General features: G+C 30.7%; 5 protein-coding genes across 11 annotated transcripts; 3 read left to right on the forward strand and 2 right to left on the reverse strand.

Annotated features, from left to right (window-relative positions):
* The first annotated feature begins 49 nt into the window (after positions 1–49).
* LOC105851821 (uncharacterized) lies at positions 50–7,391 on the forward strand. Of its 6 annotated transcripts, none has more exons than XR_012162345.1 (6): positions 50–798; positions 923–963; positions 1,057–1,271; positions 4,909–4,959; positions 5,097–5,174; positions 5,286–7,391. XR_012162345.1 is itself a non-coding variant. In XM_073366126.1 (5 exons), the coding sequence occupies exons 1-5, from the start codon at positions 783–785 to the stop codon at positions 5,119–5,121; spliced, it is 348 nt and encodes a 115-aa protein (XP_073222227.1). In that variant the 5' UTR covers positions 50–782; the 3' UTR covers positions 5,122–7,391. The 6 variants fall into 6 exon arrangements, 4 of the variants coding, with proteins under 4 accessions (XP_073222227.1, XP_073222228.1, XP_073222229.1 ...); XR_012162346.1 differs by having other exon boundaries at positions 5,294–7,391; XM_073366126.1 differs by having other exon boundaries at positions 5,097–7,391.
* LOC140919848 (calmodulin calcium-dependent NAD kinase-like) lies at positions 5,325–6,132 on the reverse strand. The gene is made up of 2 exons (XM_073366522.1): positions 5,998–6,132; positions 5,325–5,561 (listed from the first exon to the last, which is right to left on the reverse strand). The coding sequence occupies exons 1-2, from the start codon at positions 6,130–6,132 to the stop codon at positions 5,325–5,327; spliced, it is 372 nt and encodes a 123-aa protein (XP_073222623.1).
* Positions 6,120–10,093, reverse strand: LOC101508116 (calmodulin calcium-dependent NAD kinase-like). The gene is made up of 7 exons (XM_073366129.1): positions 9,668–10,093; positions 9,400–9,576; positions 8,847–9,070; positions 8,599–8,663; positions 7,647–7,868; positions 6,958–7,084; positions 6,120–6,560 (listed from the first exon to the last, which is right to left on the reverse strand). The coding sequence occupies exons 1-7, from the start codon at positions 9,684–9,686 to the stop codon at positions 6,228–6,230; spliced, it is 1,167 nt and encodes a 388-aa protein (XP_073222230.1). The 5' UTR covers positions 9,687–10,093; the 3' UTR covers positions 6,120–6,227.
* Positions 10,094–15,997: 5,904 nt separating this feature from the next.
* Positions 15,998–18,062, forward strand: LOC101508433 (cytochrome P450 94A1-like). Its single transcript, XM_004493699.4, has one exon. The coding sequence runs from the start codon at positions 16,337–16,339 to the stop codon at positions 17,867–17,869; it is 1,533 nt and encodes a 510-aa protein (XP_004493756.1). The 5' UTR covers positions 15,998–16,336; the 3' UTR covers positions 17,870–18,062.
* A 2,361-nt stretch (positions 18,063–20,423) lies between these two features.
* Positions 20,424–22,609, forward strand: LOC101508745 (transcription factor MTB3). Of its 2 annotated transcripts, none has more exons than XM_004493700.4 (2): positions 20,424–20,628; positions 20,746–22,609. In XM_004493700.4, exon 2 carries the CDS (start codon positions 20,914–20,916, stop codon positions 22,426–22,428), a length of 1,515 nt encoding a protein of 504 aa, XP_004493757.1. In that variant the 5' UTR covers positions 20,424–20,628; positions 20,746–20,913; the 3' UTR covers positions 22,429–22,609. The 2 variants fall into 2 exon arrangements, with proteins under 2 accessions (XP_004493757.1, XP_027188841.1); XM_027333040.2 differs by having other exon boundaries at positions 20,577–20,628; positions 20,890–22,609.
* The last annotated feature ends 154 nt before the right edge of the window (positions 22,610–22,763 follow it).

Consider the following 22,763-nt stretch of genomic DNA (forward strand, 5'->3'; position numbering starts at 1 on the left):
TTTCTTCATATATCTACCCAATTTTGGTATAAAATCCCTAAATGTTGGTTTCATGGTATTATAACTGAATGAATCTGTGATTTGTTATTGGTTTTCCAGATCTTGTTTTACGCATCATATTTAAGTAGTTTAGGTATAAAATCCCCAAATGTTGGTTCTATAATTGAATTAAATCCCTAATTGTTCTTTGTTCTTATCTACGCAACTATGGTATAAAGTTCCTAATTGTTGATATCTACGCAACTATGGTATAAAATCCCTAATTGTTGGTTTATGATTATCCCTTGTTGGTTTACTGTGTTTTAACTAATTTATGAATCTATGTTCTTCATTTAGTTGATTTATCCTTTGATTATAGAGGAAACCAATTTTGACCAGATTGATGGAAGATATACATATGGTAATCCTGTAAAACAATTATTGATAGTGGTTTATTTCCTTCTGTATAAACATTAAAGAAAATTCACTGCTTGATTTCGTCAACTTTACCAATGAAATTATTGAATGGGCTTTCATTTAATTGTATAATTTAAAGGAAGTGATGTTTTAAATCTGTGCCTTTTTTGCAGTATTTGATGGAGGGTTGTTTAATACAGCGAGAATTTAAAGCAAATTGCGCAAGAGATTTCGTGTGGATTTAGTCGAAGCATATTGTTGGTCTCAACACGTTTGATATGTAGTCTCAATGAAATTATTGGGCGAATAGAGTTTTAGCATGTTGTCCAACACCCTATCCTCAAAAAACTAAGTAGGAATATCTATGCAAATCATTCAAGATACAAATGCCATTTCTATCAGGTATTTCCTAGGTATTATGGAGTGCAGTTTTCTTGGTGATGCATTCATGTATCTCTACTAGAGTTGGCCATTCCCCCGTATCCTTGTTCCTTGGTTTAATTGAATTTGAAGTTGGTAAATGCAGAGGAAAATATTCTACTTTCGATTGTGATTTATTTAACACAGGTCAGACTACTAACATAAACTCTAATCTGTAAGTACATCAAATTCTTTTGAGATTTGTTAGATATTTAAAACTTGTGTGTTTTGTCCCACCAGCTTAAGATTTTTAGCGGCTTTGTTCTTGAACGGTGTTTACCTACTCTGAGCTTCTATCATCACTCCACTCAATCTCAATCCATCTACGTACCGGTAGATCAAGCTCCTGATCAATATCTTGTGTTAAAACTTGAAGTTCAAAGTGGTTCTCTATTTCTCTGTACCAGACTTGAAGTTTGTCGCGACTCTCATTCTCTTCACCAGACTTCAAGTTTGTGAGTCACCTTGTATCTTACTGTTCCTGTTTTGCTCGCTACTCTGATGCAGTGTTGTTAGTCATTGAAAATAGTAATTTGTTAAAATTCTGCTATGCTACATTGCCATAGTGGCTATTTGACAATTTTTTGTACTAAAAAACGTATTGCAGAACAATAGCGATTTGTTCAAATTCCGCTATGATATAGCGCTGCTATAGCCGCTATTTGCCAAATTCGTGCTCTCTACTTTTTCTTCAGAGATAAATTTAGCAATTGGGCTGTTTAGTTCTGGTGTTTTAATTTTATGGTTTTTCAAGAACTTATGTCTTATAGTAATTAGGTCCTTTTCTTCTAGGAAAGGGAGCTTGATGCAAGTGCAACGATTAGAGCTATAGTCATGTTATTAGGTCATGGTTTCAGTTATGGACAATGTTGTCAAATAACCGCTATAACATATTATTTGAACAATGTTCACGGAATTTAAACAGAATATTATTGCTCGCAATATACTATTTAGTACAAAGTGTTGTCAAATAACCGCTATTGCAGCGTCATCGCACTTTAGAATAACGAAATTTGAACTACCAACTATTTTCTGCGATCCGTAATTGACAACATTGGTTATGAATTAGCCTTTGCCTGTAATAGAACCACAATTTGGTTTAGCCATTCTTTGAATCCCATTATGGCTGGAGGCTTGCGACACAATGTTGTCCTTTTCCAAGAACTTGTGCCTTTATATATTGAGTTGTCAATTTGTCTTTGAGGAATTTTTTATTCAATCAAATGTTAAGTGTGATATAGTGGTTATGTTTTCTTATCTATCTTATTTATAGGCATATATGGATATGTTTAATTATAGTTTTGTATTTTAAATAGGATCTTACTATCCATGTTATAATTCCTGTTTTCAGTATGGTAAAGTTGCTTGAAGTGTTTTGGCAAAAATGAGCACATGCTCTCAAAATTCAGATCTTCTGTGTTGTATTGGACACTTCCCTGTTTACATGTTCCTTCATTTAAATGATTTTGAAGATTGGACAATTCATAGTCTCTTTGCTTCAACAGAGAGGAGGGAAGGGAGGAAATCAAATGGAGGGGAAGTATAAATTTACTTTTTCAACTTGTGATATTTAAGGTCACCTTAAATATAAGGAAATATAAGTACAAATATTCTCTCTCTTTCAAATCCTCCTCGTTTGAGTTCTCTGATTTCTGTGAGTACTGGTAGATATTTAAAACAATTCACGTACTTTGTCCGACTTGCTTAAGCTATTATGTGACTTGGTTTTTAATAGGTGTAAGCAATTTCAAAGTTACTTAATGAGTAATCTTTGGGTGCTCAAAATGCGTTACAAAAGATTGCCCAATTCTCCGTTATGTTATTTCTGTAGTTTACGTTTAGAGTGATGTTAAGGTTATCAAGTTGTATATTTCCACTTTGGTTCAGATGATCCTCGAAGTTTCATATTGCCTTCTGTTCTGGTTAGAGCAAGGGTTGGAGATATTTCAGAGATGAGGAGGAAAGGTTACACGTTCGTTGCATGGAAGGTTCGTTGAGGGGTTGAAGTTTGTGGATGAGATAGAGAAGATAGGACTGAAATGTGATCAATACACACACGATTATCATCCATGGATTGTGTAAAGTTGGTGATTTCGCGGTTGCTGAGAAGTATTTGGAATACCTGACCACATTCGGTTTTGGTTTTAATTTGGTGGCATATAACTGTTTTTTTAAGGGCATTTAACTGTTTGCTTGATTGTTTGGGTAAAGCTTGTCATCTCGATCAAGCAATGAAGGTTTTTGATGGATGTTAAAGATTCTTTTACTTATACTATCTTGGTGCATTACTTTTGCAGGGCTAGGAAGTTCCATTTTTTACTTCCACGCTTTAGGTTGCTTGTTTGAAATCCGGCTATCAGATCTTAAGGGCTATATGTTTGACATCTGGTCTCCGTAGATAATAAGTGATATTCCCGTAGTTGGGCATTTGCCATGTGGATGGGTTAAGGACCTTTTCTTAGCCTTGTAAATTTGTCGCGATGACATTATTGGCTGCTATGCTTATTATATATGTCATCAGCTGCTACACTATTTTATATGGTGGAGTTTGGCTGCCCTTCATAATCTGTCATCTGTCATTGAAAACATTGATCTGAACTCTGAATTTTATACTGTCAATTTGTCGGGTCTCAGTTTGTAATCACTGTTTGTCATTTCATCTCAAACTGGTGGTACAAGCTCCTGTAAATCATCCTTTTGTGTCGAGACCTAATGTTCTTCAGTGGTCCTCTTATTCTTTGTACCAGATTTAAGTTTGTGCAGGTTCTATCGTTTGTAAGAGACTTCAAGTTCGAAAGTCAACCCCTATTTTGGGGTTTGTGTTTAGCTCTATACTTTGATATTTCTCTTTGTGTTTAAATTTAATGGATTTTCCAGAACTTTTCTATATTATTAGTTGCTAAATTGTAACTTAAGGTTATGTTTTGGCTTGCTAAATTTTAAATTTGAGTTTACTTAAATTTAAGTGTGGCTTAGAGGTTTTTTGTTCATTCACCATAATTTATATGCATACATCTATATGTTCAAAAAATATAAATCTTAAATAATCTCTTATGACTGGAGTTATAATCCCTTCCTATATAAGATCTCAATTTTGATTACTTGAATGGGAAGATGTAAGTTCTGTTCTTAGTTACGTGTACCATGGTTTGCTATGTCGCTGTGTTTTCTTGGTATGGAAATACTAATAACTATAGATTTATTTGGTACAAGTGGTACACTAAGATGCTGGTATGATGTTCTCTGATTTTGATGGTAATTGCGATAAGAGTTTTGGGAAAATGAAATGAGTAAGAAATTTTAGTTCTTTGAATAAAGGAAATTGTAGTTGTGCATGTTAGCTGTTAATGAATGCATTTAAATTCCTGTGAAGTGAAAGATTGTGTTGAAGAGATCAAAAAATGGTAGTAAATGACTTCAGCTCTAGAAGCAATTAAATTAATGAACCCGGCGGGACAAGCTTTATTATTAATTATTGTGGTGATCTACTGAACATTCTGAACGTCAGCAGCTAAGCATGTGTGTACTTTTGGTCTAATCATGTAACTTAGATGTTTCTAAAAAAATTGTATTACATGCTGCCTAATGTTTTTCTTATCCAATCAGCATTTTGGTTTGCCTTCAATGGTTAAAACTGCCACTATTGATTATTGTTGTGGCCGAGGTTTTTGGAAGTCTTATGTTTGTCTATTTGGCAAAAGATCTTGCACAATGAAATTGGAGATTTCTAATTGGTAACGAACCATATATGTTTAGAAGGTTCAAACAATCGTAATTGTTGACTGGTAACCGATACATACAGATAAAATTTTATTGTAAACTGAGAAAACTGGTATGTGAGGGTTCCAAGTGATCCTTTAAAAAAACTGTGTTTCCTTATAAGATATTTGAATTAGTTAGGTTATATGATTTAAGTAAGGCAATGAAAGAAGTCATATGGGATAATACATTTTGCAGAGACAATCTTGAAAGACTGTAGTATACTGGACTATGTAGTATACTGTGGCAGAAATCCTTTGGTCTCTCTGTTTTTCTTCTTTTTGTTAGCAAAATAAATAGATGTTGGAACTAAAATCATGTGATTTTTCACAGATTTTCACATCAAAGCATCCAGACACAGCAACAAGTGAGTTGCAGGGTCTGGTATGAAGAACTCAACTCCTTATCACATTTACTTCGTTTCTCTTCTTCAGATTTATGAATCCACAGCAACTTCTTCTTAAAGAACTTCTCCAAGTAGGTTGTTTTATTGATCAGTTTGGCCTTTATGTACTCTCCAGGTATTGGCTGCAAATGGGATATTAACCATATTTGCAGTTTTGCTATAAGATTCGACTTCATTCTATTTGTTTATACATGTAAGTTATAATCACATTGGTAAAACATACATAAAATCTTGTGTCACTAAATTCAACATGCTTTACTTGCCTACGCTGATGATTTTCACCTAATTATCCTTGTCTCAAAAGTTGTGTAGGTGGGAGGTTTTTATGTGCTCCATGAAGTTTTCATTTCATGCGTTCAATTTCTTGGATTGAAAATTTGAGCTCCTTTTGGATGTTCAACCTTGAGGGAGATAATACAATGTCTTTCCATACTGATCCAGCTTTGCAAGCTGGATTGGGTTGTTTGTAGAGTTCATATATGGAGTTGGAATCTTCGTTTAACTTTGCAACTCTCTTCAAACAGTCAATTTCGTCGGGATCAACTAACAAGGTCCTGTCTTTATCTTTCCATCCTATCAACTTTACATCAGTTTTATAATGTCAGCAGTAGATGTTGAATATACAAGAAAAAAGAAGCTGTGATAAAGACTGTAAATGTAAATGAATACATTGGTATTAAAATGGAAATATCTACATGCAGCATTTACGGTATATTGCATCCAAGTTTCATCATCCATGTTTTGTTATGTACTGATGGTTTTTAATTTTAATTTTGTAATTACCATTTTTTATCAAGAATTATTGTTACTAACTCTTGAGCTGGAAGAGCTTGGTTACTAAGGGAATACCTTGTCAAAGAGGAGTACACTTGAATTACTTATACTTCACTATCACTTGGATCAATCATTTGAATATGCAAAATTTGGATTTTATCTCTGGAAAAATGTAGCGTGTCGTTTGTGCACTGTCTAGTTTTTGTCATCTAAAGATGAATAAGAAAGCGGGAAATGGGTACCTTGGCTGGGCCTTCCAATGCATTTGTGCAGTATAAACGGGCATTGTCTACTAATTGACAATATGTCATAAATGCATCAGCAAATCTCTTGTGTGATTTCAGTTGTGATTTTACTCTTACAGCTCTTCTACTCATGATAGCTCTCCTGTCCACATTCAAATCTATTCATTAATCTCTTACAAGGAATTCGTTTCTTGTGATTTGTGAGTAATATTGTCAAATGGAAAGATTCAAGATGACCTTATGCCTCTAACAACAGCAAGGTAAGCATCACAAACTACTCCAACCAACTCAATCCTATATGGTTTTCTCTTTTTTCCTCCAACTTGTACAGGTTCTTCATCTTCAATCCGTTCCCAATAGTTTTCAGTTATGGTCCCATCTTCATTCACCCTGTAGCCAACTCCCATGCGGTAACGGCGGCGGTGGACATTCCTAGCCATTGTTATTGTCTGCACAACAAATGGCACCCAGGAGAGTGTGCCGTCCATAATTACGTCACGGCCCTCATTTAATGCTGTTACCAGGAGGGATGATGCTGCATCTGTGGAAGATTGGTGTACCTGTTTGGACCAATGACTTCATGATGCAAAAATGAAAGTACATGTGTATGCTTTTGAATTTTTTTATAAAAGTGACTTGTGTATACATTTTTTCAACCTATTTTCACAAGTTCTTCAAGATATTTTACAAAAACACCTTAAAAACACATTTATACTCTTTCATTCTTTGATTATAGAAATAACATTTTGTGATAAAAAAGGTGCTGAACACCAAATAACTTTATATATGAACATTAGTAGAAATAATTTATATAAACTCTCATATTATAATAATTTTATTTATCTAAATGCTCTTTTATGCTATTGTTCAAAAGAGCCATTGTCCTCAGCCCACAAAACAGAAATTAAATTGCATGGAATGCATGGTAAGAGTGGAGAAAAGTCTCAATGATCTCACCAATTCGGCTGTTCGAATCATGTCATGATGGCCTCCTGAGGAAAGCGCCTTATAGATGACATGTGATTCTTTGAAGGCATCTGCTTCAATGACTACAGCATTTCCAGATGCTCCTGCCCAGAAAGGTCTGTTTAAATTTCATTCATAAAGAAACAACATTAGGTTCTTATAACCGTTTATTTTGACAATTTCATGATGAGTCTTGTACATCAAAACTCAAAAACTAGATAGCGTAAATGTAATGGGCTAAACTAGATAACAATTTCATGTCGCTTCATTTAAGTGTTAGATAATATGTAATGGGCCATTTGTTATAATTGGACTAAGGGTAGTTTAGCCTATTTATGCCTTACGATATATTCTTAGAGTAACTTTTGTATTCTCATGAGTTGCTATTTTGATTGAAACCCTAGCTCCCTTTGTTCTGTCTCTTATCTATTGATTCATATTGTTCACATTAAAGCATATTTGAATTTGAAATTGTGACTGAGTTTTCTTCAATAACAAAATTTACACTTCTAACTTGGATTATGCTTCAAATGTTTGCAAACTCCAATTTTCTTTTCCTGTATCTTTTCATCTTCATTAATTAAAGTTTAAAAAATATAATGAAAAAAACTCATTATAATTTCAAATTTTCAACATTAATTTTTGTTAAGAAACTGTAATTTGTTACTGCAATTGCTTACTCTTTGAGAATATCCTTGAGCACAGTGCTCTTCCCAGCTCCCATACCTCCCCCCATTAGAAGAAGGACTGGGCTCCTATCACTGTGAGCTACAGGAGCCATTACCTCTGTACATTGAGAGTCATCATTTACTGCAATTCCCATTGCTTTCATCTCTTCTACTAATGTATTAAAAACACTAGCCACCTTCAGATTCTTGGCAACTCTCTCGAACCTTTGATCCCTGTGCAAAGAACATTTATTTACCTTTAAATAAGATACACTGAAGGAACCCTTTTGAACATAATTGCGTATGTTTTGACAACAAAGATAAGAGTATTTCTATTACTCTGGCACACTTGTTTTCTAGTTATAATAAAGATAGATTTGACCTTACTATCATTGTGTGATTAATATTGTGTTTTAGGTATCGTGGATTTTCTTTTTACAGAATCTGATTCCATCCCACTTATTTGCATAAATGTATCTGAGGAGCAGTTTTGGACCTTTCTTTTATGGAAAGAAACATAAAATTTGTTTCCCTGAACCTAAAAGTGGATTAAACTGACTTGTGTATGCAATAAAACACAAAAAGCTCAGAGGAGGTACATGCACTTATTGATGTTAACAAGCAATTTGGTAAATAAACTAATTTTTGTTACCAAAATGATTTGGTAAGGAAACTATTAAATGTATAAATATATACAAAAGACAACTGAAATCACAAGAAGGTGCCATGTTTATCCTATTTTTGTTTCATACCATATAATTCTTATGTCGTTTTAAAATATGGTATGTTTGGTGTCTCAGAATAATAAAAAGATAAATGCTAACAAATGTCTACTTGTTAAGGAACCAAATATAGAAAAAGTCAATTAAAAGTTGACAAAAACTTGTGTTTTCAATTCTTTGAAAATTTAAAAGGTATTATTTTCAATGCAAAAACTGGTTAACAAGACACTGATGGTGCTCACCTTGTAGCTGCCATAACTATGTGCTTCAACTTTGTTTTCGGCTCAAAAGTGTCAGAACTCAATACCTGCAAAGCCAAAAAAAAGCCCTCAATTTTCCCTTAATATACATATGTAATGTATAATTAATTATTAAGCATTTGTGTGCTATTAAGTTTTAGAGTATATATTGCTAGCACTCATCTTATATTTTGTAAATAACTAAGAATCTTTATACCTTATATTTTGTAAATAACTAAGAATCTTCATACCTGACTTATCATTATATCACAATGGTCCCAATGAAATCCAAAATAACTAAGAATGCATCTCTCAAACTCCTCCACTAGCTTGACATAGAGTGAATCTGCATGCGGTTCATTCTCAAAGAATGCATATATATCATCTTCACACTCCTCACATTTGCTTATGTATTCAGAAGCCAATCTACATAGTTGAGGACAAATTCTCCTATCCTTGAACCCCATTTGCCTAGCTGCAACAAATCATAGAATGTTGCACATGGACTCATTCAAATTCAATGCATATTGATATAGAAAAAGGGATCAAACTCCTTTAAAATGAGTAATAGTAATTGTTGATAAATAAATTAATAGTTGATATTTCATACACATACAAAACAAATCAAGGGTAATTAAAAATATGAACCATTTTTTTTTTTCCACTTTACTAACTACTCAATTTAGATGAAACAAATCCTAAAAAGAGCATGCAAGAATTATACATTTTCAAATGATAAAATACTATACATAACGGAACTTGTGGAACCATGTGTGTAATTGAATAGGATACATATTTGTTTACCTACGTAATGAGAGAACCTTTCAAGCTTTGGAGTGTGACCTGCACGTGATAATCTTAAACGTGGGATGATCCTTTGATCTCTAATCTGCTTTAGGCGATAATGTATTGCTATGACAAATATCAACCCAATAGATGTGACTACCACGATCTGTGTAAAGCTGGGCTTGAGATTATAATCTGAATAACAACATTGAGCTGTGTGAGGAATTTGCTAAAAACAAACAGAATGTTATGATGATGAAATTTGAGTTATTTTTATGTGTATTACCTTTCTCTATGTCTCCCATAAATCAAAGGCCAGAGACAACACAAGTTGTAACGGATGATAATTTTGTGTCTTTGGCTTTGTTTTTCCTTTGGAAGGTTAATTTGATTTTGTAGTTGATTGACGAAGGCAATTCTTCACTCATGTGGCGTTTGTCGTTGGACATTAACAGTTATATTTGTTTAGATCGTAAAGTTGACATGTGGATCCACAGCTTTGCATGGCACTATTGGCAGGGTCACATGAAGAAATTTACCTTTTTATTTTTTCATTTTGCTCCATCATGGGATATTGGGATTGATTCACCATCAAAATTGTAATCCCAAATTAAAAATTAAATTTCTCTCTTTAGGTTGATTTGTAATATGGAAATATTGTTTGCTACAAAGTCTAAACCACAAAAATACATGTATAACTTTAATTTTCATATACTTATTCAACACATTTCTTTTATTTTTATGTCTATTTTTTGTATCTATAAAAATTTAGATAAGTTAAATTATAGAGGCTCTTAAAAAAATTTAGATGAGTTGTACTCTGAAGGTTCAACAAGGTTAGACCAGACCCAAAGGCTTAAAGAGAATTAACATAGGTACTTATACATCATTTACCCAAGAAGTCCTTACATCGACCTCAATAGTTAAGCCCACAACATTGTGAGTTAGCACTAACTTATTCTCATGTGAGTTAGCACTAACTTCTTCTCAATTGAAACCCTAAATTCACATCAAAATAACTCGGAAAAGTATCATAACTGTCCATAAATATACCTCCACAAACAGCATATTAACTACCATAAAGTAGTTCTATCAATATTTAATTTAATTCAATAATTTTTTAGAGGATGTCATGTTAGATGACATCCTTGATGATAGAAGTTTTGAGAGAATGAGTTATAACTTGAAAAAAATAAAAAATTTAAAACTTTTACATAGAATCAAAGAGTAGACTAAAAGTTTAATTTATGGATATCGAAACATTAACAATATAAAAAACAAGACACAAATAAATATTAAATCAATTTTACATTGAAACTTAATAGAAACAATTAATTACATTTCATAAATATCGTTGATTTTATTATTTTACTACATCATCGTATCTTTCATCATAAAATAATTAATCGTCAATATAACTTCCATAATAAAATAATTATTACATAATTTTATTACTTTATAAAAAAATAGATAATACACTATTAATATAAACAAATTTCACTATTAATGTAAAACTTATTACAATAATAAATACATATTCATAAAAACTTTTTTTTATTTGCCAACAACAACTTTTTCTTTGATCGATAAAGTACGCGTATGTACCAACCAAACAAAAATACATCACAGATGGCAGGGAAGAAGAACATTCGAATTAAGGAACGATACCCTTTCTTTCCTTTTCATTTTGCCAACTTTTCTTGTCCTACAAGGTTTTTTGTTTGTCCTGCAAGGTTTGGGGAACGAAAAATGTACGACACATGTCAGACATATTAATAAAAATACTTACGTCTTACACTTGATATTTTTTTCTTACGTCCACACTTAATATTTGTTTTTCCATGTTCGCTCGTTGCCGAATTAATTGTCGGAAATAAAATTGACGACTTTGCTTACGCATATCCCGAATAAAGTTGATTTATAACGGATCATAGTGAGCCCAACTCAACACATATTGAAGTTGAGGTATACTCTCTCCCTCCAATCATTATTATTGAAAACAAAAATATTGTTTTAAAATATATAATTAATTGTAATTAATTTTTTAAGTTTTATATAAATAAAAATCAAATTATTAAATTCTCATTCTTAAATCTCAAATACTTCACTATTAATATTAATATTTTAAATTTACAAATGATAATATTAAATGAGTTATAAGTATTTAATTTTTATTTATAATTGCAATCAAAATTTTAGATTCTTTTTTTATAATACTGATTAAAAGAAGACTTATTTTACAGATTAAAAAAATGATTATTGCACAATGTATATAGGTTGTAAATCCTAAAATACCGAATTTGATTTTTCCTTGTAAAAATGTTTATGTAATTTTATTATTTAGTCGGCACAAAAAGAGTTACATTTAGTTCATACACGTTACGGCAATCCAAAAATTGCATTATTAGTCGGCACAAAAGGAATTACATTTAGTTCATCCACGTCATAGCAATCCAAATGGTTCAGAAAAACATAAAATAAAATACCAGTACATAGTCCTTGAATTCTAATTTAAAGAACAAAAATTCCAAATGGTTCCGAAAATCATCAAATAAATTCCAGTACCTTGAATTCTAATTTAAGAGACAAAAATTTAAGTTTAATGTTATATTTCGAATTCTAAATTTTACAGTGTATTATCTTAAGAATAAATATATATTTTACCTTTGTTTATCTGCAATTTTTAAATGATATTGATTATCTTTTTTTATTAATAATACATTTAATTGTTGATTACAGTCTCCAAATTATGTCAAGTAAGATGATAATTAAACTTGAAAAAATTAATATATTTTTCTTGATATATATGCCGAGACATTAAAAAACTAGAAAGTCATCAGTTGTCTCACACTCTTACTCCCTTTTAATTACGTTAAATCTAACTCTTTTTTAAATATCAATATTAATAATTAATTGTTAACTTTTATTAAAGAAATAAATTAAACTCAAAGAACGATGCTTGGTTACAATTTTAAATCTATCAATATATATTTGCTTTAATTTTTGTTGTTTTTGATGTTGAAACGGTCCAAACCATTATGAATCCCTCGTAAATATAACTATTTCTCCTTTCATTTCATTAAAAATGTTGCTTAAAAATAATTGCTTTAATTAATTATGTTGATTTATGTAATAAAATAATATGTTGAGACTAAAATATTCATATTAATTTGAATAGTTAAAAATAATGGAATAAAGTAATTAGGTGGATTATTATTTGATTAAATGAATATATTGCTGAAAAGAAATTAATAATTATTGTCTTGATATTTAAAAATAATAAATAATTTGATTACTTCCTTCAATTTTAAATATAGGCAACAATTTTTTGATTTCTTTAAAAATAATCTACTTTTTTTAGTTTGATGGTCTAAAATATGAACAACCTTTAATTGATTGTCCGATATTTATTGATATAATTGTTAAAATACTCTTCAATTAATTTAGATTTATAACAAATTATCTATTTTCTTATGAAATAAATTTTTCAAAGTGAGATTTTGAAGAATTAAATTATTATGTTTTGAGGAGGAGGAAAAATGATGGAGGGGTACCTTAATAACTATAAGTGTAAGTGTTTCAAGTAAATCGAAGACAAAGTTAAACTTATCAATATAAGATTTAATTTATATATAAATAATTTATATATATTTATATATAAATATATATATATATATAATTTATATATAAATAATTTATATAAATAATTTATATATATTTAGTATAATATTTTTTTATATTATTAGTAAATTACAACTATTAAATAATAAAATATGTTTGACTTTTATCGTATTACTTTTAAAATAATGTATAATATAAAAATATTTTATATTATCAATAAATTATAACCATAAGATCATAAAAAAATATTTGACTTTTATTGTACTATCACTAAAATTATACTTATAAACAATTATAATATTCTTATATCTATTTTTTTCTTACACTAATTAATGATTAATGATGCGACAATTAATAGTTTAGGAACATATAAGTACACGTCAATTTCACCAAAAAATAAAAAATAAATAAGAACACGACATATATACTATATATAGATAGGTGAAAAGTGTAAAAAATACTTATACAAACATTAGTTTAAAAATATAGATAGGTGAAAAGTGTAAAACTAACATTAAACATATTTGCATTCTAAAGTTTAAATATTTTACTAAAACTTTTTTTTAATCCAATTTTACTAAGATTAAAGTTTAAAAACAATATTATAACTAATTTTAAAAAGAATACATTTCATATTCTAAAATAAAATATTAACACTCTAAAAATTAATTTATAATCATTTAAGTTTTTTTAATAATAATTATATAAATTATTAATATATATATATTTAAAATATATTTTATATTAATTTATGCAAATTAATATCTGACTTGAAGTTTATGAATAAATAATAACTTTTTGCAATTAATCCAATAACACTAATGTCAAACAAAAAATTAAATAATATTTATTAACTAAATAACTTCAAATAAAAAAGTAATATTAAAAAATAAAACATAAAATAAAGCATAAAATAAAGACTTATAGAAACTCAAGAGCAAAGATAGAGAGAAAAGTTGGAGTTTAATAAAAATTAAGAAAAAATATTTGTAAAGAGAAAGTAGAAAGAAAATTTAGAGATAAAGTAGAGAATTTTTTTTTTTTTTTTTTTTTTTTTAAAAAGGATAAAAATGGGAGGAAAAGTGATATATATAGGGAGAAAAAAGGGCATTTGTGGCGACCAAACGGCCACAAAATACTAATGACTCTATTGCCTTTGTGATGACACGAGTCATTAGAAAATACAGCTTTTGTGGCGGCCTAAATCCTTAAAAATGTTGTACGGTCATACTTTGTGGTAGATTAAGTCCGCACAATACTCCAACGTTTTGATTAGGTGAGAGTATATGCCGCCACAAAATCTTGTTGATGTTTTCAATTAATCAAGTATATTGTGAGTGTATTGACCGCCACAAATTCAAATAATTTTTTTTCCCCGATAATTTTGTGACTGTTTTTTACCGCCACAAATACTACAATCAACCAAAAATTAACATGATTTATTCAACTACTAATAACAACCAATTTTAATTTTAGTATTTATGAGGTTTTTTCGATCAGTAATTTGTGAGATTTTTTTCTATCATAATATTTTTATTGTAGTAAAATCGAGAAACAAAATGGAAAGAATATTATTGACTAAAAGATAGTATAATGAGAAGAAAGAAATATTAATTATATATCTATGTTCGACTTTACGATATTGATATTGAAGTTGGTGGAACATTAAATCAAAAGAGGAATATTTTCTCTCTTTTAATTTGATGGTCAATTGCACACAAAAGCTAGCTACAAAAAATTTAGGACATGTTTTGAATACTAACAAAATTTATAGGTAAAATGACTAAAATGTCCTTATTAAATTTACAAAATTACAATAATACCTAAACTCTAAATCATATCCTATCTCTTCCTCTCTCACCTGTGCAGCAACTCTCTATTCCTCTCTCACCTGCGCACGGTGTCGCCCTCTTGCGCCGCTGATGCCTCGCCTTGCTTCAGCTCGCCTCAGTCGTTCGTCGTCAAAACTCCAAAGGTTTGGAATTTGCTGATTTGTTGAACTAGGTGTTTGAACAAGATGTTTGTGTTGATTTTTGTTGCATACAAGGTGTTTGTGCTTTTGTTGTTTGCTAAATTGTTGGCTCTCTATTTAGAATGATGGCTAAATTTTTAAATTTCTAAATTGCTGCTGATTTTAGAGTGATTTGCTAAATTGTTAACTGCATGTTTAAAATGATGGTTAAATTGTCAAATTGTTGATATTAGAATGATTTGCTAAATTGTTAAATTGTTTATTTTAGAATGATGGCTAAATTATTAAATTGTTGATTTTAGAATGATTTGTTAAATGGTTGGCTCACTGTTTAGAATAATGTCTAAATCGTTAAATTGCTAAATTGTTGATTTTAGAATGATTTTCTAAATTGTTGGCCGCATGTTTAGAATGATGGCTAAATTGTTGTTGCTAAATTGGTTGATTTAAATTGTTGTTGCTCTGTTTATTGAACAAGATATACGACAGATTTAGAATGGCTGCCTATTTGCTGATTTTGTTTCTTAAATTTGTTTCCAAAATTGTTAATTTGGTTGATTTAGAATAAATAAACATAAATAATAGAAGCAGGTTTTAGAATGCAACTCTTTAAATTTAGCTGCAAGTATTAGTTCCGAGTTTATTATCGATGATTTTAAGATAATTAAATAGTGTAGAGCATTACTTTAAGGTATTATTAAGTAATGTAGTTCAATTATTTGATAATTTATCTTGTGCCCATTACAACTTATTTTTCTATATAATATTATTTTTATATTTGATTTATATATATAATAATTTTATGTTGGTCACCTCAAATTTTTTAGTCAAACTCCTCCGTTGTTAGTGAGAGAAAGAAATGAAAAGATAAAAAATCGGAGATATGAGATAATATAAAAATATAAGAGAAAAAAAAAGAAATAGAAAAATACATAAAAAAAATAAAGATGTATCATAAATTTTTAGAATAAAATAAAATAAATATTTTGATAATTTTTAGTTCAGACATAAAATTGTCTCAGTTTTTATTTATCTATCTATTTTTTTCAATCCCCTGTTTCCTGTTTTATACAATTCTCTCTCGGCAATGTCTAAATGAATGAAGGTACAGTCAAAGATAAAAGTCGTCATAAAGTTCTATATTGTTTTAGCAAATAAAAGGCGCTCATGAGTTCAGCTCGGATACCTCGTCTTGGCTGTGGTTGACTATAAAAACACACGTATATACTTTCTTTCTCCTCAAAAACCACATACACCAAACAAATGAACCTCATTTCAAATTAACAAACTTTTAATTATTTATTTTATATTCTTCAACCAATTCCCTCTCTCTCAACTCTGAAATTCTGAATACTTAGCACAATGATTGAGATACTTCTTCCATATCTCTTACTTGTTCTCTTCTTAATCCTTCCCATCCTCTTCATCTTCACACGACCAAAGAAGAAACAAACACCTCTTTCATCTTCAACCAACAAGAACAACATCACCATCCCAAAGTCATACCCAATAATCGGTTCCTACTTATCCATCAGAAAAAACATGAGAACCCGCCGCATCCAATGGCTCTCCGACGTAACCCAAATCGCACCCGCCGCCACTTTCAGACTCAACCGTCCCTTAGGCTCACGCCAAATCATCACCGGTAACCCATCCACCGTTCAACACATTCTCAAAACCCATTTCACCAATTACCAAAAAGGAACCACCTTCACAAAAACCCTCTCCGATTTCTTAGGAAACGGAATCTTCAACACAGACGGCGCTACCTGGAAGTTCCAAAGACAAGTCGCTAGCCACGAATTCAACACAAAATCACTCCGTAATTTCGTCGAACACGTCGTCGACACAGAACTCACCAACCGTTTAATCCCAATCCTTACTTCATCATCCCAAAACAAAACAACCCTCGATTTTCAAGACATCCTCCAACGTTTCACTTTCGACAACATCTGCAAAATCGCGTTTGGTTTCGACCCAGAATATCTAACGCCGTCAACAAACAGAACCCAATTCGCACAAGCTTTCGAAGACGCAACCGAAATCAGTAGCAAAAGGTTCCGTGCACCGTTACCAATCATCTGGAAATTAAAAAAACACTTCAACATAGGTTCGGAAAAGCGTCTGAAAGAAGCAGTAAAAGAAATACGCGATTTCGCAAAAAAAATAATTCAAGAAAAAAAGCGAGAACTAAACAAAAAATCGCTTGAAACAGAAGACATGTTATCACGTTTTTTAAGCTCTGGTCACGCAGAAGAAGATTTCGTAACAGATATAATCATAAGTTTTATTTTAGCGGGAAAAGATACAACTTCAGCAGCGCTGACGTGGCTTTTCTGGCTATTATGGAAAAATCCACGTGTCGAGGAAGAAATATTGAAGGAAATAAAATTGAAATCTGAGTCACTGGTTTATGATGAAGTGAAAGAAATGGTTTATACGCACGCGGCGCTTAGCGAGAGTATGAGATTGTATCCACCTGTTCCCATGGATAGTAAAGAAGCGGTAAACGACGACGTTTTGCCGGATGGGACGGTTGTTAAAAAGGGTACAATGGTAACTTTTCATGTTTATGCGATGGGGAGGATGGAGAGTTTATGGGGTGATGATTGGGCCGAGTTTAGGCCCGAAAGGTGGTTGGAGAAAGATGTGAATGGGAAGTGGGTTTTTGTTGGGAGAGATTCGTTTAGTTATCCTGTTTTTCAGGCTGGGCCGAGGATTTGTTTGGGGAAGGAAATGGCTTTTATGCAAATGAAGAGGATGGTTGCTGGTATTGTTGGGAAGTTTAAGGTGGTGCCTGAACCTCATTTAGATGAACATCCGAATTTCATTTCTTTCTTGAGTTCGCAGATGGAAGGTGGGTTCCCTGTCACCATTCAAAAAAGGATTCCTTAATTAATATGTATTTCATTTTAGTACTACTTTCCATTAATTAATGCACTAGTTTTTATTTGACTTCATGTTTAGGATAGACTCGTTCCGTAAATTCATATAGCGTGTTTTGTTTTGTCTCTTCTTGTTGCTTGTAGCTTCACCCTTGAAGGCAATGTATAGCTGCTTATTTATTTTATTTCGTTATTATTTTTTATTAAGTTGACCAATGGATCGAGAACTTCAATGATTCACCTGTTACTATTATTTATCATTTTAACAAAAAGTCGTCTTAACAAAAGACACTTGTTAATAGAAAATAATGATAATTTTAAGTGAAAAATCTCTTTTTTTTTTTTTTTACTGTTGAATTGTTGACAAGTGATCCAAGTATTTTCCTTAATAAGAAGATTGTTTAAATTAAATGTCATTTTTCAAATCTAAAAAATAACAGTATTTTCAATTTATTTCTAATTATCCTTTTTCAATTGTATCTATCAAGTGTGTGGATTATTATTAAGTACACTACTTTTAAAATAACCATTCTATTTCATATTTATAGTAATAGAAAATACACTAATATAACTAATAAGGGTAATTCGATTAAATGTTTATTTTTATTATTATACTTTTAATATGTAAACAAGAATTTTTAATGTCACTCGTTTTAAAATGAAGAGAGTAATATTTTTTAATATGTATAATAACAACAATAAGAAAGTATGAAATTCTCGATTGAATACTATTATTTAAAAAAATATGTATTCCATAAAATTTTTACATTTTTCAAATATTCTTTATTAACTATCGTGTTTTTAGGTATTTATTAGATATATTAATTTATTGATCAAGTATATTAGTTCATTATATTAATTAATTGTTTTTCATTAATTATATATATTTTATGTATTATTTGATGTAATTGATTATCTCGTTAATCAATATAATTTTTCTATTACTTTAATTTATTTTTATTTTATCTAAAAAATTAATATTATTACTTTTGATATCATTATTTATTTTTCATATAATATTCTTACTAATTTTATTTCATTTCTGCAGTAAATAACTAAAATTATAATTATCAAGTCAATAATCAATATTATATTAGAATTTTAAAATAACAAAAAATTGAAATATAATAATAACAACACCAAGAGCACATGTCTTGTGACTTTGATCATAGCCGCTTGTAATAATGTTGTGATAAATATATGTATATGATTTATTAAAATTTATAATTTTGATTTAAAAATTATATTTTTTATTAACTTTTTTATATTTATAATAAAAAATATCATAAATCTAATTTGTACAATTAGATCATTTGATTTAATGAGATTCAGTGATACAGTTGGTCTAACAACTCTATAATTCCACCAATTACTCTTTGACTCCGTCTGAACTTGCCGAGAGTATGTGAGTTAGTTTTAAAAGATTGATTATAATTATATTTTGAAATCCGCATAAAAGAACAACTTCGTTTTGTCGTCAAGGGTGAATATTGCGTTACACTGGCCCACTTCTCAAAGGAAATCCGTGACTAAAAGCATAACCAGAAGATTCTCACGTGTTATTTACACCTTTTGGGGATCTTTTCCTTCCATTGGCACAAAACTTATGTAATAGGTAGTTTGTTTCACGTGAGTGTGTTTATCCTAAATTTTGACAAACAAATACTAGCATGACATTATGCTCAATATGAGATACTAGTCCATAGTCTTAGTACCTCTAAAAGAACTACTCCATTTCTATATTAAGAAATATAATTATATAATTAATTTTTTAGATTTCTTATAAAATATATTAAAATTATTAAATTATTATTTTTAAATATCAAACATTCAACTCCTAATATTAATTATTTTAAATTAAATAAAAATGTATTAAAAATAATAATATTAAATAATCAAAAATTAGTTAATTTTAATTTATAATAATGATAAAAAATTTAGAGTTATAAACTTTAAAGTCTATTTATTTTTAGAATTATAAACTTTAAAGTTGAAGTTAATTTTTAAAATTTAAAATAACTTCAATATAGAAGACAATTTAAAATTAAAATTACGGACAATTCAAAGTTAATCTTAAATCAACTTAAACTTTAACTTTAACTTCAATATAACTTCAACTTTAAAAATAACTTCAAATTTAAAATTAACTTCAACTTTGAATTAACTTTAAAGTTTATAATTCTATTTATAAACAAGACAATAATTTCATTTATGTTAATTCAATAAAATTAATTTAACTTTCTTTTAAAATATATACTCAATTTTCTTTATTCTTATAGAACAAACTCATCCAAATCACTTTTATAACTCTGAAAACTGAAACATCACCGACTTTTATTTTCATTAATATTAAAATTTTAAATAAGTTTAAAGTACCAAACATGTACCACTTCGAAATTTACTCAATGGAGAATTAGAATGGGAATAGGTAAACTATAGCCATTTGTTTATCAGTTTCTAATAGGTAGATATACCTGAGGCCCATTTCCTTAGGACCACAACAGATATTATCGATTTATAAACGGAAAATGAAAATTTGGACAAAAAAATAAATAAATAAAATAAAAGGAAATGAAAATAATATTTCTTAAAAAAAAAAAAAAAAAAGAAGAAACTGAAAGAAGTTACTCTTGTATATCTTCATTCTGCACTTCAGATCTAGAGTTGGATCTGGAGTAAATGAAACTTCTTCTTCATTCAATCTTTCAGCCCTTACTACTATATCTGTTACAAAGAGGGAGTATAAACCCTAATTTCTTCCTCTTGCAGGTAATTCCTCACCCTAGTTTCTATTTCCAATTACCTTTATTTTGAGCAATTTTTTGTTACGATTGTGCCCACTAGATTCTTCTGTGATATTAATTTAGTATCTGATTATTTTGTTAGGTTTTTTTTCAAGAATATGCTTCGCAGCTTATTTCTAAATTTGTTGAGCTTTTTTAGTGGATGAATAGTTAGAAGAAACTGTTGCACAATTTGGGTTCTGTTTAGAATTTTGTATTTTCAGTGAAAGTTTGAATTTTTAATTAGTAACTGAAGGCACTGCACAGAACGATGAAGAAAGGTGAGAGGTTTTTTGAGAACCAAGAAGACAAGGCTATGTTGGAATCTGTATTAGGTACTGAAGCTGTTACCTTTTTTAGCTCAGCTGTTTCCAAACATGTCTTTTCCGATGTTGTTGTTCCGCCTAATATGGATTTGGGTATCCACAAAAGGTTGTGTCATCTTGTTAAGGGTTCCAAGTGGAGTTACGCGATTTTGTGGCAGGTTGCAGGTTTGAAATCTGGTGGCTATGTATTGAAATATGGTGATGGACACTGTGAGGATCTTAAAGTGGATAAAAGGAATGAGAAGGATGGGGAGAAAGATGATTTCAGGAGGAAGGTTTTAGGGAAGCTTCATGCATGTTGGGGTGGATCTGACTCGATTGAGAATGTTTATAAGAAATTGGATAACGTCTCGGATTTGTATATGCTTTACTTGACCTCAGTGTATTATGTGTTTGGTTTTAATTCTCAGTATGGTCCTGGAAATTCTTTTAAGTGTGTTAAACCATCTTGGGCTGCTGACGCTGGTAGTTGTTCGAACCAGTATGAATCGAGGTCATTTCTGGCTAAATCGGCTGGTTTTCAAACTGTGGTTTTTGTACCTCTCAAGACCGGGGTTGTCGAGTTTGGTTCGATGGAGTTGATGCCTGAAGAGCAGGGTTTTTTGGATTTGGTCAGGACAACATTTGGGGAATCTAGTTCTGGACAGGCTAAGGTAGTACCCAAGATTTTTGGGCGTGAGTTAAGTCTGGGGGATGCAAAATCTCCGTCTATAACTATTAGTTTCTCGCCGAAGGTGGAAGATGAATCTGGTTTCACTTCTGACTCTTACGAAGTACATACGCTTGGGGCAAACCATGCTTATGGTAATTCTTCCAATGGGGGTGTAGGAGACAGTACTGAGGCAAAAATGTTCCCTCAGTTAGGTCAAATGGTTCCTGGGAACTTTACTTCTCAAGCAAGAGTTTCTTCTGCAGATTTGGGTAACGAAGAGTCTTCCTCGCCTCTTGCAGACGAGCGGAAGCCGAGAAAAAGAGGGAGAAAGCCTGCCAATGGACGAGAGGAACCGCTGAATCACGTTGAAGCCGAGAGGCAAAGACGGGAGAAGCTTAACCAGAGATTCTATGCCTTAAGAGCTGTTGTTCCCAACATTTCCAAAATGGACAAGGCTTCTTTGCTTGGCGATGCTATCACCCATATCACTGATCTCCAGAAGAAGATCAAGCTATTGGAAACCGAAAAAAACATGGTAAACAATAAGGGCCAGCAGTTGTCGTTTCAAGATATCGATTTTCAGGCTAGACAGGACGATGCGATTGTGAGAGTGAGCTGTCCCATGGATATTCACCCGGTTTCTGGAATTGTGAAAATATTCAGAGAGCATCAAATTGTAGCTCAAGAGGCCAATGTTTCAACTGCACAGGATAAGGTAATTCATACATTTTCCATCAGAACTCAAGGAGGTGAAGCAGCTGCTGTACAGTTGAAAGAAAAGCTTGAAGCATCGTTATCCAAAAATTAATGGTGAAAGTATAGTTATTATGTAGTGTATATCTCAATGCAAACTATGGTTGTATGGTTTTTTATGCTAGCTGACATGACATGCTAGAGTTGCTAGGAAACTTTTGTTAATTGTTATAATCTAAATTGTAAGATATGGAGCTAGAAATCCTTTTGAACATCCCAAAATGGTTAATCCGTCATTGATTATCTCTTACCAAATGCATGATTTGAGCTTGAATTAAATGCAACATTCTATGAACTTATGGAGTATAACCAAATAAGGTGCCATATAGTTGTAGCGGCTAAGATATTTATATTTTTGCCATAACTAGCTATTTCACTTCACCATTGAGA

Source organism: Cicer arietinum, chromosome 3, assembly GCF_000331145.2.
Source record: "Cicer arietinum cultivar CDC Frontier isolate Library 1 chromosome 3, Cicar.CDCFrontier_v2.0, whole genome shotgun sequence".
NCBI classification, from domain to species: Eukaryota; Viridiplantae; Streptophyta; class Magnoliopsida; order Fabales; family Fabaceae; genus Cicer; species Cicer arietinum.